At 40.9% G+C, this 17,464-nt stretch overlaps 1 protein-coding gene across 1 annotated transcript; it reads left to right on the forward strand.

The window, feature by feature from the left end:
• The first annotated feature begins 1,976 nt into the window (after positions 1-1,976).
• Positions 1,977-16,355, forward strand: zgc:92594 (uncharacterized protein LOC436996 homolog). Its single transcript, XM_050067779.1, has 8 exons — positions 1,977-2,341; positions 4,296-5,222; positions 5,486-5,594; positions 9,498-9,593; positions 10,820-11,053; positions 11,342-11,364; positions 11,823-11,971; positions 14,636-16,355. The coding sequence occupies exons 2-8, from the start codon at positions 4,558-4,560 to the stop codon at positions 14,926-14,928; spliced, it is 1,569 nt and encodes a 522-aa protein (XP_049923736.1). The 5' UTR covers positions 1,977-2,341; positions 4,296-4,557; the 3' UTR covers positions 14,929-16,355.
• Positions 16,356-17,464: the final 1,109 nt, after the last annotated feature.

Below are 17,464 nucleotides of genomic sequence, written 5' to 3' on the forward strand. Positions count from 1 at the left end.
CAATCAATCAATCAATCAATCAATCAATCAATCAATCTCTCAAAACCAAGATGGCCGACGGAAAGCAAGAAATGTTGCGCAGCTTAAGAATATCTTGCCAGTACCCTGGTAAATAAAAAAAAATCTGCCAGTATCAAGTAACATCAAAGGAGTAATACTGTTAATAAATTTTCCAACTATTAATTTTATGCTGTGAGGAAACTACAATTAATCATCTGTCCACTAAACTGGATGTCACGCATCACTGGCTATATTTCAACAACAATTAATACTATTACTGCAACCTTGTTCTTGAAAATACCTTATTTGCAGTGATTTTCTGAGCTGCAAATCAATTAATATATCTTATTAGAATGTAACTGTAACAGAAACAATATTTTGACAGTATCTTTGTTATTTTTCCAGAGAATGTTCACCGAAAAAAAAAATGATATAGATCACTAGGAGGAGGTGGGTAGGGGGTCAGGAGTGAAGAGGATGGAGCTGAAAGACGGAGGGGGAAGGTAGGTACAGGAGGGAGGAGTAGAAAGAGAGGGGAGATGATTAGGAATCAGGAGCAAAGTTCAGCACCTTTGCACAGGCATTGAACAGTATATGAACATGTTAAAATATGTGAACACACTAGTTTAAACATATATTTTTTTAATAGTTTCACATGATATATATATAATTTTTTAACTGGTCTGTATTTCTTCAGTTGAAAACTTAAATGCATGCTGTCCAACTGAGTGGACATGTGGAAAACTTTAAAAAAATGCAGGTTTAAAAAAATTAACTTCATAATTGACCTTTTCATGCCTAAAGAGGAATAAAACACTCAAGAAAAAAAAATATTGACTGAGGTCATAAAAATTCATGCATGAAAGGGTGAATATTGCTGTATTAGTAGGGGAAGGCTGCAACAGCTCTTACTCCATAAATCAGAAACACCAGTCCATACCCATTGGTAGCTTTGTCACCTTCTATGCCAATCCTCAATGACTATGTGCAGTTTCAGATAGATTGACCACGTCAGTGAGTAGAAAAACGTGGGACAGACAGAATGACTGACTGACAGAATGACACACTGACAGTTTCCGTGATTATGTACAGCATACCATACCATGACTTAGTCATACCAAAAATTAGAAAAAACAATCAACAACATTGGTCCACAGGGGGAGCCACAGCGATCGGTCGCATTTTAGCCATTTTTAAGCATTTTTCTGTTGTTATAGCGCCACCCAGTTGCCAATTAGAGTTAAATTGCCCATTCAAAGTTTGCAATTTCAGTCAGTTGCTATAGCGCCCCCCTTTGGCCAATTGATGAAATATTGCTTCATTCGCATCCTCCCATGACCCTCTACCACTGTGCCAAATTTCACATGGATTGACCAAGTCAGTGAGGAGAAAAACGTGGAACAGACACACACACACCCACAGACAGAGTTGTCGTCAGTAAGATATAGTGAGCTAGTAAGATAAGATATAGTAAGATGAACAATTTAGGGCCGAAAACTGACCCCTGGGGGACACCACAGATAATGTCCAAACATGATATATTATTAAAATAATATATCAGTCACAGGGAGGCAGTGCTTTTTATTAAGTAGAATTTTTCATGCAGAACTTCTGCATATAATGGATCGTGTTAATATTGCTGTATTAGTAGGGGGTGGCTGCAACAGCTCTTAGTCCTTCAATCAGAAACATGCTAGAGTGATGACATGCATAGTGCATAGATGTCACATTCAGTGTCCACTGCTGCATTTCACAAACGCAACAACCAAAAAAGGATTATTAAAGTAGACAACTGTGTGTTTCATTCAGTGTCTTGTGCTTTGATCTAAATACTACTTCCACCACTGTTAAAAACTGAATAATAATAATAACACCAACTTGACAGCGCTCATGTAACAGCGCCCTCATTCGTCAACGGTTAACATCGTGTAACATCGGAATTTCCGAGGAGCCCTGAAGGCAGCATTTCCCCCGCATCAAGCTGCCCAGCTTCAGTTAGCCAGTAGTCCGTTTGTCCGTCGCACAGGTGTGTGTCGACCCGTCCCTTTTGTGTCAGATGCCGAAAACTCCAGATGAGGAGCTAAATGCCCGGTGACTGGACGGTTTCCTCGGACTCTCTACAAACAAACCGGCCTGTTCGTGGGACCAAAAAACAAAAAAGCAAGCAGCGCTACCGGGTCTTCACGGTAACATGTTAGCCCCAGAACGACAGGTGCACAGCGGCTTCGAGATTTGAGACGTTAGCCTCATCGTTTGTGGTACAGATAGCTTGTAACGGCTACAGCTCTGGAAACCAGTGTCAGTTTTGTACCAAGACAACACGTTGGGACGCCTATTAAAGGTAAGCAGCGCTAACAGTCTGTCTGTGTGTCGTGGTTTGCTTTAAGTTAGCTCATCACCATCCCAGCAACTCAGCCAGGGGGAGATTAGAAGAGCTAACAGGGAGGCAAGTCAGCTAATTGTCAGTTGACCCGTTAACCTACTACTAATGTAGCTAGCACCAGAGGTAACATGCTAAATAAGCGGTAGGTGTGAATAAGGGGTAACGGTTTCCAGAGCAGCTTCACAGGCCTGTGTGTCATGTCTCAGTCTCTGACAGGTGAAGCACTGGGAACCACAGCAGCAGACTGACTGGGACACCACGTTGTGTCTCATGTAAACAGCACAGGGCAGGTTGGCAGGTTTCCACGTTGTCTTGAGGTCATAGCCTTTGAGCAGGCTGTGTACAATAAGCTTAACTGAGCAGCAACAGACCCCGTTTTGGAGGTTGTCTCAAGGCCTGAAGTCACACTGTGTTTTGGTTTCATTTCTATATTTATATTAAGGAACATTCATGTAGAAGGAAGTGGTGATGTTGGCGGGCAAAGTAGTTTCATATGTTCTCACAAAAAGGTCGAAATAAGGACGTTTACTTGGTTACTAAAGGCCTGAGCACATTTACAGCTGCAGCTAACAGTTGTCATTATAAAGCCATTTGCAGACCATAGTCTCACTTAATCAGTTGATTATTTTGTGATTAAAAAGTCTATAAATACTGATTGATGGCACTTATACGTCCCCAAAGCCCCAGGTAGTGTATTCAAATTGCTTGTTTAATTGCCTAAGCCAGAGGTCTTAAACATTTTTCAGGCAAAGGACCCCTCAGCTCAAAGACAAACTGAACAGGGACCCCTATTACATATATAAAATTGAGTTGCATATTAAACTTGGCCTACATTAATGTGTAAGGGCTAAAGTGCCATGTATAAACATACCTTTATATTGGTGCATACAACACTGAGCTATTAAAATAATAATTGGCATATTCATGTGTCCATACATCATGGATTCATCAGGAACAGTTTGCCTATCATCAAAGTTTTGTACTATAAATTAAACGTTTTCTTTTACATATAGGCCAGTGCATCTTTGCAAATAATATGTTGGATTCCTGTTAATGTGCATTTTCAGGCATATCTGTATTTAGAAAATCTTATAGTACTTTGAAAAGTTATCTAACAATAATTTGGTGGCCCCCTTGACTTAACTTTAAGGACCCTTACAGACACCCCTGTTGAACACCTACAGTCTAAGCAATTAATTAAGTCATGTTTTAGCTTTAATCATATAAATAAGGTAGCATGGATGCAGCTAAAGCTTGTTTTCATTCAGGCCTGAAACCACAAAAATATATCACCAACGTTTCTGATATTTTTGTTAAGTATGAGTACCAATCATTTGCTGTTTCCAGCTTCTCGAATCCGTCCGTTTGTTTTGGAGAGCAAGAGACCTGTGTGGATAATTTAGCTTCTGCTTAAAACCTCCTGAACGTGTGGATCTTAAGTTGGGACAGCTGTGACTTGGGAGGTAGAGCGTCTCGTCTACTGATCCGAAAATCAGCAGTTCGAACCTCGAACATTTACAAAGTTACCAGAGGAAAAAGGCGAGCACACATTAACAGGAGGAACACTGAATTATAACTTGAAACTGTTTAATTCGGAGTTTATATCAGTTGTAATCACCTGGTTCATTACTTTTGGAGAGGAAGAGACCCCTCGAAAAATTTGGCCTCTGGTAAAAGCCTCCTAAACAATGAACACTGAAGGAATTCCAACCACGAGTTACTCCTTGACACACTGGAGAAGTTTCAGCTAGCTGCAGATGTCATCAGTCCTCACCTTTTTAGATGCGAGTAAATCCTGCACACTGCTCCTTTAATCAGTGTTCAAAATAATATTTAACTCACTTCAGAATGTCAAATAAAAACTGTTGTCAACTAATTGCTGAATTGATACTCTCATCACTTAATCTTTCAGCAACCTGACATCTACAAGTGGTGAAGTTCTACATCAGGAAACCTGCAGCTGCCTTTCCCTCTCCCTCTCCACCTGCTCTGCCTCTCTGTTTCTCCAGTTACACTCTCCTCTCCCTTTTCTACCCACCTCCATCTCTGTTTTCATCTTAACCATCTTATCTCGAATCCCCACCACTCCCTCATCCCCTTTTTTCACTTCTTTCCATTTCAACACCTTTCAACCTCCCACCACCTACACCCGACCTCACAGTTTGAATACTGACATGGCCTCGGCACAGTCAGAGCAGTCCAGTGTCCTGCAAGAGGAGCTCACCTGCCCGGTGTGCCTGGACTTGTACCGCGACCCCCACTTGCTTCCATGTGGCCACAACTTCTGCAAGACCTGCCTGGACCGCCTAAAGCGGCAAGCGGATCGAGGTCGCTTCCGCTGCCCGGAGTGCCGCGACAGCCACCGGTGCGGCACCAACTTTCAGAAAAACTTCAAACTAGCCAATATTGCGGACGACTACCGTCACCGGCGCAGAGCGACCACTGCTGCTGCTACAGCTCTAAAGTCCAGAGAACTGCTGTCAACATCTCTGTCAGCGCAGCAAGCCAGGGGTGTGTCAGCTGTTCCATGTGACTACTGCCCCTCAGTCGCCGCCGAGGCATCAGGCGTCAGTGCGGTTGGGGAAGGGTCTTCCCCTGCCTCTGTTTCTCAGGAAGAGGGTGACAAGCAGGAAGCTGCTGCCGCCGCCGCCGCCACCACCGCTGCTGCTGCTGTGTCGTCGATGTTTGCGGTCAAGACGTGCCTGAAGTGTGAGGTGTCGATGTGCCAGGAGCATGTGAAGCCACATCTGGAACTGCCGGCGTTCCGCGAGCATCCACTGACAGAACCGATGAACGACTTCTGGAAGAGGAAGTGCCCGGATCATGATGAGATATACAGGTAGGAGCCACGTGCACTCACATATTTCTGTGTTAGTGATATCATGAAAAAGGGGGGTATTTCATCTTGGAGTGACATTTGTTTTTCCTCAGTGCCACAAAGTTTTAAACTACTGTTACTGCCAACAACCATCCACCTGTTTGGCAGCAAACAACTGGATGAATGAAACAATATTCATTAGCGAGTGCAATACTGCATTTCAAAAAGATCTGTTACATACAAGGTTGATCTGAGTCCTGTTTTTATTTTATACGCAACTCCAGATATTACTGCATGGATGACAAGATATGCGTGTGCAACGCCTGCACCATAGAAGGAGGACACTCGGGACACACAATCAAGACCCTGAAGAACACGATGAAAGATCTCAAGGTACACGTTTTTAGGGATGTCCTCATCTTATCTCAAGGATTGGTGTCGGGGACAATTAAGGCATTTTTTATTGGTTGGGATCGGCTTTGTTTTACACAAGCTGTCTCCTGTGTGGAGTTTGCATGTTCTCCCCATGCCAGCGTGGGTTTTCTCGGGATACTCCGGCTTCCTCCCACAGTCCAAAGACATGCAGGTTAATTGGTGACTCTGGTGTGAATGTGAGCGTGAATAGTTGTCTTTCTCTATGTGTCAGCCCTGTGATAGTCTGGTGACCTGTCCAGGGTGTACCCTGCCTCTCACCCAATGTCAGCTGGGATAGGCTCCAGCCCCTCTGTGACCCCTAAAAGGATAAGCGGCTACGGAAAATGAATGAATGAATGAGCTGAGCTTACAACAACCACACTCACCCCGTCACTGCAAATGCAGCAAAAGCCCCGCACTCAAAAAGCCAACTAGAGTAATTTATTATTAATATAGCCTAATCTGCTCAAAAGATGTATAGACGACTCTGAAATGCCATTTGTTCACATAGCTCAGGCAGAGGCTCCACTGAAGCAAATAACACTGTGGAATAATCTCTTAAAGGGACAGATAAATTCTCTTGAGACACAGCATTAAAGAGAGGGTTTGTTATTTTATACTTAATTTTGTAAAATATGTAAGTAAAGAAACATTAAGGGGCAGCTTTGATGCAGGGACTTTTTTCGTAATGCATTTCAGAGCTATTCATATTTTAGGAATAGGCTACATTGGATTGATTTGAATTTTAAAGCACTTGAAGTGAGCAGTGTGCAGCTGTATTATCTGGGAAAATACAAGTATCAGACTGGGATAAAGTACTGGAAGATACTCAATATTGCATCACTTGGATCAGATGCAGAAAAACCTGATCGAGACATCCCGACAACTTTCTGTAATATTACTTTTATTAGTATTAGTAGTATTATGGTAAATAATTTAGGAAACTCACGTCGTTAAAGGTTTTTGAATTACTCAGAAAGCACAAGTTGGGATTTGTCGGTCCCATTATCAGTTTCTGAATCCCGCTTAACATCCCTCATAGTCATATTTGTGGTTGTAATTAATTAAACAACACAAAATCCCTCTTTTAAAATAAATAATGATATTTTCAGCATGTAGGAGCATTGTATTCAGAAATAACTGCAGGAGCTCTGTGTTTTGTAGCCTGCGCCATTCGGCTTCACCACCTCTTGATTGTTTTGCTCACACAAAGTCTTGTGACGAGTCTGGAATCCTGACGAATGAATGCTGTCAGTTGCTGTTGTTGTAGTGTCTGTATGGCTGTGCGTGAATGAATGACAGAGTCATATGACTTTGGGGTGTTTCTATAGCAGAGTTAAATCCACTTCCTGTGCTTCCATTCTCCTGAACAGAGTGTGCAGTTGAGAGGCTTCCAGGTCAGTGCGCTGGATGTTCAGTCCAGAAACCTGTTGAATTTAACATATTGTAGAAGTGGCGTCACACAGAAATGACCAATAATCAGTGACCTTTTCAGTTTAACTTAGTATATAATATTATTTTCAATTTCAGCAGTAAGGCAGTATGCTTTTAAAATTGCCCATTTTTTTTCTTTTGTTGGTTCCCAGATGGATAATAATGAAAGATCCTCCACATGTTTCTGCTGGATTAAACAAACCGCTGTTTGTGAAAAAGAGGGAGATTTTCTGGGGTATCCTGCCCCTCCTATAACCCTACACTACAGATGAACATAATAAATACAAGGATGTGAAAGTAAAATGACTTTAATCAGTATTAAATGTATAGTTAACGGTCAGAAAGAGGGAGATGATGAAGCCCAGTGTTACTGAGTAATTCTCTGGTGTATCAGTGAAGTGTATAAACTACACTGCAGAGTGGAGTCTCTCCCAACAGAGGCAAACACTGACAGCTGACTCATATGAACATTGGCAGGTCCGCGTTACATCTGGTGTTTGAAATTTTTATATTGTCATTGGCCTACAAGTACCAAGTAGAATAGGGATGCGCTATTGATTCATCTCACACACTAACACTCGACTCAGACAAAGCGGCCAGAGAGAGAGACGTACTCCAGACTGGGTTGCCAGCGAACGATACAAATAATGGCTAGCTGTAGCATCACATGTGTACAGTTATTAGTAAATTTAACAACAGAGTCGAGCCTTTTAAAAGCTCGGTGTTGGATGTAAGCCGCTGCTGCTAATTAGCTCATGCTAACACTGTGGAGACGATCCTCCAGCCCTGTGTCTAACCTGTGTCAGGCGGTTGGAGATCAGACCCTCGTTGCAATCCTGTTGTCTTCCTCTGGAACTGTGAAAGACGTCCACACCGCGACATGTTTTGCCCTCTAGACGGCGTGCTGCAGTTGTTGTTGTCCCTTTTCTCTGTGTTAATTGGCGGCTCGCTAACCAAGTTTAAAGGTGCTGTCACCCACTGTGTCGGGTGTGTAGATGCTGCCTGTGTTAAATCAGTATAAGCAGTATGGCTTCGTATTATCTGCGCTATTTTTCGGCTATAATTTAAATTATCGGAATAATAATAATAATTATAAAAATTTTCCATTATCGGCCCAATATATATTGTGCATCTCTAGTTCCAACAGTTTTCTCCCTGGTCATGCAACACTTTGGGGACATTGACTAAATAGACATTTTAATTATTGAATTATTCTTATTTTTGGGGGGAACTGAAATCCAACAGAATCACAGAGTAAACTTGAGCAACATTGGGTCCATGTTAAAATAATGTAATGATAATACTGACAGCTCTTCAACAAAAGGCATAAAATGTCCCGAAAAATACTAAACAAATAATATTAGATCCCAGTGGGAGGATGATTTGGCTTCCAAAATCACAGATTGCGATTGGCAGTCCATTCTTCAAAGAGCTAATTCCTCCTTAATTTGCTCCACACATGGCCTCCTACAGTTTAAGGTCTTGCACCGCCTTCATCAATCCAAAGAAAAGTTAGCCAAGATTTATCCAGGGACAGATCCCTTATGCAACAGATGCAGAACAGTAACAGGATCCCTCATTCATACTTTCTGGACTTGTCCAAATCTTAATAACTACTGGACATCAACGTATAATACTTTTTTTTTTTTTTAGGAGTCAAAGTTCCCCCTTCCTCACTAATTGCAGTTCAGTCAGGACCACTTTTGTCAAAGAAAACTTTATTTCCATTTGCAGTATAATATTTGGTGGTACGGCTCTGTTCTGGGGCCTCTCTGCCCTTCCATGTGCAAATGAGGAAAGCCTGAGGCAGAAAGGCAAACCTCCCTACCCTTCCATGCGCCTACATGGAAAGCCTAAGGCAGTAGGCCAACACTGATAACTAACGCTATGCTCAATTTTTCAGAGTAGTACCAGAGAACATACCTCTTCCTAGACACTATTGGAATGCTATGTTCTTTGCCTCCTTAATTGTTAGACACCTTATACTTATGAAGTGGAAGCAGACATGTCCAGTGGTCTGGTGATCTTATGAGTTTTCTACAGTTGGAGAAAATAAGATGTACGCTGGGTGGCTCTACAGGTTCATTTTTGGTTTGTTTTAGTTTTGTACAACCTTTTTTTTCCCAGGGGTGGGGAGGTGGGGAGTATAAAAATGGACGACATGCAGGTTTTTGTATTTTGGTATTCCACTCTGGATGCACTGCAGCTGTTATGCTGTTGAAAACAAGGGAAAAACAAAACAAATGTAGAGACAAGATATTTCAATGGGTTTCGGCTGAAACATGACTTTTGAAAGCCATTATAATTGGCACTGACATTGGCACAGCAGTGATCAATCACACCTCCAACCACCACTCTGAGAGATATGTGTTTTGGAATATTTAAAACCTTAAAGTCTATTGTGACATCATGAGCACTGAGCACTTCCTTCCTCATTGTGTTCACCAGGGCACGCTGGATAAGCAGCTGTACAGGGTTGAAAGGAAGTTCAGCATGGCGGAGAAAAAACTCCAGGAGCAGAAGGAGAAAGAGAGACAGAACAAGGTACGATGACGCACATTAGACGTTAAACAGGGCTAGTAAATTTTTAAACAGTTGAATATTTGACCATTTGTTTTATCACCTGAAACTCCCACAACTTGTGTTTGATCTTGTAATGTTTTTGTGATCAATGTTTGAAGTAATTACAGTGATTACATTACAGTTTGTAATGTACTGTAATGTATGTTCAGTGCGACATGGAAGCTATGTGCAGTATCTGAATGTAGATTATGGCTGCAACTAACAATTACTTCATTCTCAAGTAATCCGCAGATTATTGTCTTGAGTACTAATTATTTGGTTTATAAACCATCAGAAAACAATGAAAAATGACCATTTCAATATCCTAATGCCTAAACTGATGTTATCAAGTCTGTTGGTTTTGTCCAACCATCAGTCCAAAACTACCATATAATCAATTTACAGCGATGTAAGACCAAGAAACACAGTTAATCCTCACACATTATGTACTCAGTATGTTGGTTCAAGCTTATTAAATGCTTCTGTTGTTTTTGTTTATATTCCTTGCAAACAAAACATCCTGTAGTCATTTCATCAACCTTTTCAGCACCATGGACAGCACCAGCACAGTAGCTGTGTGTTTGCTCTTGATGCTGTAAGGATCAAGAGCTGTAAGGATACATTGAAAAATTAAATGTAAAACTGTGCTAGGGTAACACTTATTTAACCTTTTAATTATAAGGGTAATGAGGGATGACAGTGGGAGGTGTCCCAATTAAATTAGATTAGATTTGTGTTGAAGGTGCAGAAAGTTCTGAATATGAGCAGAAATCTCACTGAAACATGAGCTCTTAAAGTCCAGGGGTTTATGAATAAATTAAATTAGTTTATCATTGATGTGAATAGGTGCCGATAACTCCCCTGAACAAAAGACACAAATGACAATAGAAGAGTAAACTGTGTGTATGTGTGTGTTGACTCAGCAGAGATGACATTACATGAGAAAATCTACAGGAGAGTAAATATTTGACAGCAATACAGAATGACTGAGGGCCTCACTACATTATATTCCATTATGTTTTTAGATTGTCACCTGCTGCCTCTTTACATAAATAAAAGACATTTCCACCATAAAATGGTGCATTTAAAAAGATCAACAGAAGTGTTTGACGCTCAAAACTGAAATCAAGCCAACAATAAAAGATGACTTCATCCTGATCACATCCAGTGTTCTTCCTCTTCTCCTCCTCATGGCATCCCTCATCTAGAAGTTTATGGACGACTCCGAGCAGTGCTTGAACAGGCTGGGGGAGGAGATGAAGGCCAAAGTACTCCGCTTCGTGACCAGGTTGCGGGAGTGCTCGCGCACTCACTGCGACACCAACGGGCCGGCGATTCAGAAGAACATCTTCAGGATCTGTCAGGACAAGACCCGCCTCCAGGAGGTCCGCTGCGGCATTGAGAGCCTCATGCAGGAAAACGACCCTTTCCGCTTCATCGAGGTCAGACGATCACTTAACACTTTTGGCCAATTAAACGGAAATCACACACACCTTACATCACCGCCAACCTTTTTCCAAAGTATACAAAAACACTGTAGCTCAGCTTTACAGCCAGCAGTGAATAAAACTATGACAGCTACATTTTTTTAATACTTACAAAAACAAAAAATGGCTCCTTATTCATGGCGCTGCACAAATAAATTACCTCTGTACCTTGATTAATTTTTATAATTATCTACTTTGTGTGTGATTTATGTTTCCAAACTTCTGTTTTTGCTCCTCTTTCAGGCGTACAAGACAACAGGAAAACAGTAAGTTCTGCTTTTACATTTAGTCAGGGCTACAACTAACTTTTCTTTTTCATAATTGATTAATCTGCTGATCATTTTCTTGATAGATTAATCGCTTTTCCACAGCTCAGTGTGATTTATTTCAGTTGCTTGTGTTATTTGTCCAACAGTCCGAAACCCATAGATAGTCAGTTTACTGTCATACATCACAAATGATATCAAATCCTGACATTTGAGAAGCTGTAACCTGCATACGTTTGGCATTTTTGTTTAAAATAAGACTAAATCAAGGAATCAATCATCAAAATAGTTGCAGATTAATTTTCTGTTGATAGACTAATTGATTAATCGACTAATTGTTGCAGCTCTATATTTGTTTTGACATGTATGTAGATTATTAGATGGAAAGAAAATAAAAATGGAGTCCAATTAAATTTAAAAAAAGCCTTGATCCTTGATCCATGATGTATGTGTTTTAGGTGCCGTAGGCAGCTACGGAAAAACATGTTCTACCCCGAATACGTCGACATGGAGACGGAGGTTCTTGGAGTGATGATGGAGGAAGAAATGAGGAAGTTCGTTGAGGAGGAACTACCGTGCCAAATTGTTGCTGTCATTAATACCCTGTGTAAGGAGCTTTCATTTTACAGTTTACAATTATAATCATACACTTAGTTTATGGGCCAGTCTATTAAAGCTGGGATAGGCGAGATTTTTTTGGTGTCATTGGGCAGAACTTAAATAGTCAACTTTGAGCATATTGTAATTTAAGTGTTCTGAGAGAGGACTAGACTTTGCACCTCCTCTCGGCTCTGTTTGCAGGCTTTAGAAAATCCGGCCTGTGACGGTAGACTTTGGGCAATCACAGGTCATTTCAGAGAGAGAGTGTTGCTATTGGCTGTTCTATAAATGCAGACGCTCGTGCACGTCCCTTTGGTGAAAGCCTGATTCAATGGCGGAGAATCCTGCTGAGAAATTTGCTCTCCTAGCATTGGCAGCAGCTGCCTGCACTGCAAAGCAACCCCAAAAAGAAAGACAGACTTACCAAAAAGAGAGTCTAGAGGAGAGTCTGACAATGAACAAAATAAAACATGTCAATATTGGTGAAGTGTTTCAGAGATGGAGAAAAATGTTGATAGTTTAGCCTTGTGCTAACTGGAGCCAAAGGCTCACAGCTGCGGCTCATTCAAGTTCTTGTTTATGTAGCTATCTCAAAAGACTTTACAGGCCCACAAGTCTGCAAAGAAAGCAGGACGGTAACTCTTAAAGAATTGCTGCTATATTTGAGACTGAAACGAATGACTAGTTAGAATTGGGCGGTATCTATTTTTTTTATACCTTCTTAGTAGGGTATACGGTATATGATGATATTTGTGTAAAGTGAAAAAATGTTGCCTACAATGCTGTTTCTAACATGCAATAAGCTGACTTGGACTTGATGGGTTTAAATACTTACGGCCCATAGAATAATAAATGGATAGAAAATAAGCTCTCCTCATACTGGAGGGCCCCCTGACGCTTGTTGCCAAGGTCGATACCGACACATCAGTGGGCTGACTGGAGATGAAGTTCTGAAGACAATCATGTGGCGAATAAACTGCTTTTGTCGTTGGAAGAAGTCAAGATAAAGTTATGTGTGGCAAAACTCCCAAACAGGGGCAAGACATTTTTATTTTTTACTTGTCCTGTAACGTTATCCCCACCACTCGTTGCTGTCATCTGTCTCAGCTCAGCTGCCTGTTACACCTGCACTACAGTACATCGCTCCAATAGACCCTTTTAGGGCTGACATCACAATGACATCAGTTTGTTAGCTGGAGGTAAAACAGGCCTGTCCACCACAGGGCTGTAGGCTACATAGGAGTCTTAAAATGTTGTCTTGTTGTGTTATTGGGAGCCAGAATAGAAGGAGTCATGGCTCAAAACTTAAATTTCATCACATACCAGCCGCCACTGCCCGTCAACAAAAACAAAGAGAACTATGGTTAAATGCGATAAGATGAAAGGACTGGACGGAGGCCATCATCAAAAATGCAGCGCACACTTCATATCAGGTTAGGGAAAAAGTATTTCCTGTTGTAGGGTTAAAAATCGTTATGTGTATTAAGGGTTATCATGTTCACCTCATCAGAAACTGGGGAGGTATTAAGAGGAATATTGGATTTCTCTGTAACACTAACTTTTTAGCACATTAGCTAACGTTAGCTTCAATAGCAAAACAAATTGGAGAACTGTTTTGCTTCCAGCTAAGCCCCGCCCACCAAAAACTGTCACACTGTTTACTAACAGTAAAGGGGTCTATACAGCATCTCCATATCAGTGGCGGCTGTGTGTACCTCGCAGAGGTAGAGCGGGTCATCCACCAATCTAAAGATCAGCGGTTTGATCCCGGGCTCCTCAAGGCTGCATGTCGAAGTATCCTTGAGCAAGATACTGAACCCCAAATTGCTCCTGATGGCTGTTCCATCTGTGTGTGAGTGTGTTAAAACTGAGTAGCAGGTGGCACCTTGTATGGCCACCAGTGTATGAATGTGTGTGTGAATGGGTGAACGTGACTTGTAGTGTAAAAAGCGCTTTGAGTGGTCACCAGATGACTAGAAAGGCGCTATACAAATGCAGGTGCATTTACCATCAGTGTAATACAAAGAGGAGCATCTTTTTTTCACGGTATTGAAAATCATACCTTTGGGACTTCTAAATACGCAGGTATACTGCAATACTGCTCAAGCCTGTGACTCATCTGGTGGGAGGGGCTTAGGACAGAGAGATAGTGATGGCCAAATGAAGCCTCATGAACCACTTTCTTTATTTTCTGACCCCACCAGATGCCCCCTCTTGGTTTAAAGATAAAGGCTGAAGGACTTGCAATGAAGTGTGCTTTCAAACCTTTGTTGAACAGACAGCGCCATCTGGTGGCGCCAGAAAATAAAAACAGTGGTTCATGAGGCCTCATTTGGCCATCACTGCAGAGAGAGGAGAGCTGTAGGAGGAGAGTGTGTTTTAAAATTCTAGTTTTCTAGAAAGCTAGAAATTCTAGAAAACTTCCTGCCCTAGCTTTGAGTTGACTAGCTGATGTTATAATGGTTAGTTTTTGTTGAAACTATTTCAGAGAGCTGTTGATTCACCCTTTTGGTTACTTAGTGCAGTTTGTGGTGCTGTGTAATAGTATTGCATTATACAGAGGTGTTTCTGTTATTTAGTCTGCCCTCATAAAATGAAATAAATGAAATTATAGACACCTATAAAACTACCATTTTCAAACAGGTTTTTTAAAATTCTGTCCACCCATCAGGTCATATGTCGGATCTTGAGGAGGAGGAGGACCAGGAGGAGAACGAAGAAGAGGCCGTGGATGAGGACGACGACGACGACGATGACCTCGATGACAGCAGCGTGGAGGAAATGAGAAGCGAGGGGGAGGAGGAGGAAGATGAAGAGGACGAGGACGAGGACGGACATGACCAGAGTGAGTTGGCCGACGACCTTTACAGCCCAGGGGAGGAAGACGAGGAAGAGGGTGAAGAGGAGGATGATGAAGAGGACGAGGATGGAGAGGAGGAGGACGAGGAAGAGAGAGGAGTTTAACCCAGTCCAGGATTTGTATACGTATATTTTTACACCTATTGAAGCACTTTGGATTTGATCTTTAACTGCAGGTGGGTGCGACAGATGTTGAGGTTGTAACATCTGTTTTAGTGTTGCACTCACCTTCTCTTTGAATGTCTCACGTACAGTTCAGGACCCGAGCAGCTACCACATTTTGCCTCAGACCCTCATGAAATATTGTAAGACGACACACTGGATGATAACAGAGCTTCGATTCAGCTGGATTAAAAACTAACTGCACTGAGAATCTGCCAGTGTGAATCTCATGCTAAACCTGTGTTACATACTGCTGAACTTAAGGTGCTTTATAGTAGAAGACGTTTGCTGTATATGTAAACACACAAATGTGAATGTATGATGACAGAATGTGGCTGGAAGGACTCAAACAACCTCAATGAGAATTTAGCAAACCCTCTGCATGTCTGCCGTGCCGGGTTTTCTACCACTTTGTTCAAGATTTTACGAAATATAGGACAAGATTAGCTTTGATCTAATTTGTTAAGAGAACTTTCACCTGGTCACCTGAACTTTTGATATAACAGGTGCTGGGCAGAGAGAGCTTCTGAAACTAGGATCCTTGAATTTTCCAAGCATAGATATATATATATATATATATATATATAAAAAGTTTGAATTCCTTGAGTTTCCCAGTTTTCCATCACCGTAGAAAGCCTTTTGATCTGTATCCTTGTAAACAGGCCGACGTATTTGACCTGAAGGAGAGCAAACACGTAAGGGTAGTTAGTAGTATTGATAGCCAAATGAAGCCTCATGAACCACTGTCTTTATTTTCTGAAGCCACTAGATGGCGCTGTTTGTTCAACAAAAGTTTGAAAGCACACTTCATAGCAAGTCCTTCAGCCTTCATCTTTACACCAAGAGTGCCATGTGGTGGGGTCAGAAAATAAAGAAAGTGGTTCATGAGGCTTCATTTGGCCATCACTACCAGTTACTACTTGAATGAGTCCTGCGTGTGTGGATTGTTGTGATTGTTTCATTCATGCTACAGTTTAACATTGCAAGCCAAAGAGTAAGGATGTGCGTCCGTGTGTGTGCGTAGATGCTTCAAAAAATTTTTTGTTTGCTTGGCATGACATTAGAAAAAAAAATGCAATGTGTTAATAACAGTCTATATAGATTATAGGATGTCTTTGCTTTTCATAGTTGTGCTTCAAAAGCAGTTAATGCATTTGTTAAAAAAGAAAGTTCCTATGCACAGTTCATACATTATTCTCGAAATATCAGTTTCAGGTGATGAAGAATTTTGCACTTTAATAAAAAAAAAATTGCTATGTTAGGCCTGGGATATTTGAATGTTAAAAGTTGATTTTTATTTTGATACGAGTGACGTTGTGAGGGGCCAAAATGAAATAATAAATATATAATAATAATAAAGCCTGTTGAAATGTGCACAGTTGTCTGCTGTCCTTTTGAAAAAATGAAAAACACAAGTGTGCATAATTTAACTCCAGTTAGATGTGGTCTATGGGTAGTGATGGCCAAATGAGGCCTCATGAACCACTGTCTTTATTTTCTGAAGCCACCAGATGGCGCTGTCTGTTCAACAAAGGTTTGAAAGCACACTTCATTGCCAGTCCTTCAGCCTTTATCTTTAAAACAAGAGCACCATCTGGTGGGGTCAGAAAATAAAGAAAGTGGTTCATGATGCTTCATTTGGCCGTCACTATCTGTGGGAGGGCAGAGAGAAGGGGTAAAAAAAAAATAAAAAATAAAAATTGGTACCTTAATTGGTATTAAAATGTCTCAAATCAATCTTTCAAATATCTTACAAATGCTAAGACATGGGACGATGGATTTTATGATTTTTTTTCAATTATTTTTCATAGATCTCAAAATAATAAATAATTCACTTTTTCTCTCCATTTTGTTTATGATAAAACTGGTCTTGAATTTTATTCCAAGTGGCACTCTTGAAAACTCTTGAACCCTCATTTCATTTCACTTTTACTAAAATAGCTGCAAAAATCATATATTAGGATCCAGGCTAGAAAAGTGACCACATAATACCACATAAGGATACATAGGATTACACATAAGTAAAATCAGAAAAAAGCAAAAAGAAAAAAAAATCACCAGAGTTAGATAAGATAAAAATATGATATTAAGACAAAAAAAAAGAGAAACACACCAAAAGACATTAATAAATTGCTTTTATATATAAATGATGGGTTTTAAGGAGAGACTTAAAATTTCGTAAGAATAAATAAATTAATACATACATAAAAACGTTGTGGGGTGCTGGTTTTATCAATCAATCAATCAATCAATCAATCAATCAGTTTTATTTATAAAGCCCAATATCACAAATCACAATTTGCCTCACAGGGCTTTACAGCATACGACATCCCTCTGTCCTTATGACCCTCGCAGCGGATAAGGAAAAACTCCCCAAAAAAACCCCTTTAACGGGGGAAAAAAACGGTAGAAACCTCAGGAAGAGCAACTGAGGAGGGATCCCTCTTCCAGGACGGACAGACGTGCAATAGATGTCGTA

Source organism: Epinephelus moara, chromosome 17, assembly GCF_006386435.1.
Source record: "Epinephelus moara isolate mb chromosome 17, YSFRI_EMoa_1.0, whole genome shotgun sequence".
NCBI lineage: Eukaryota > Metazoa > Chordata > Actinopteri > Perciformes > Serranidae > Epinephelus > Epinephelus moara.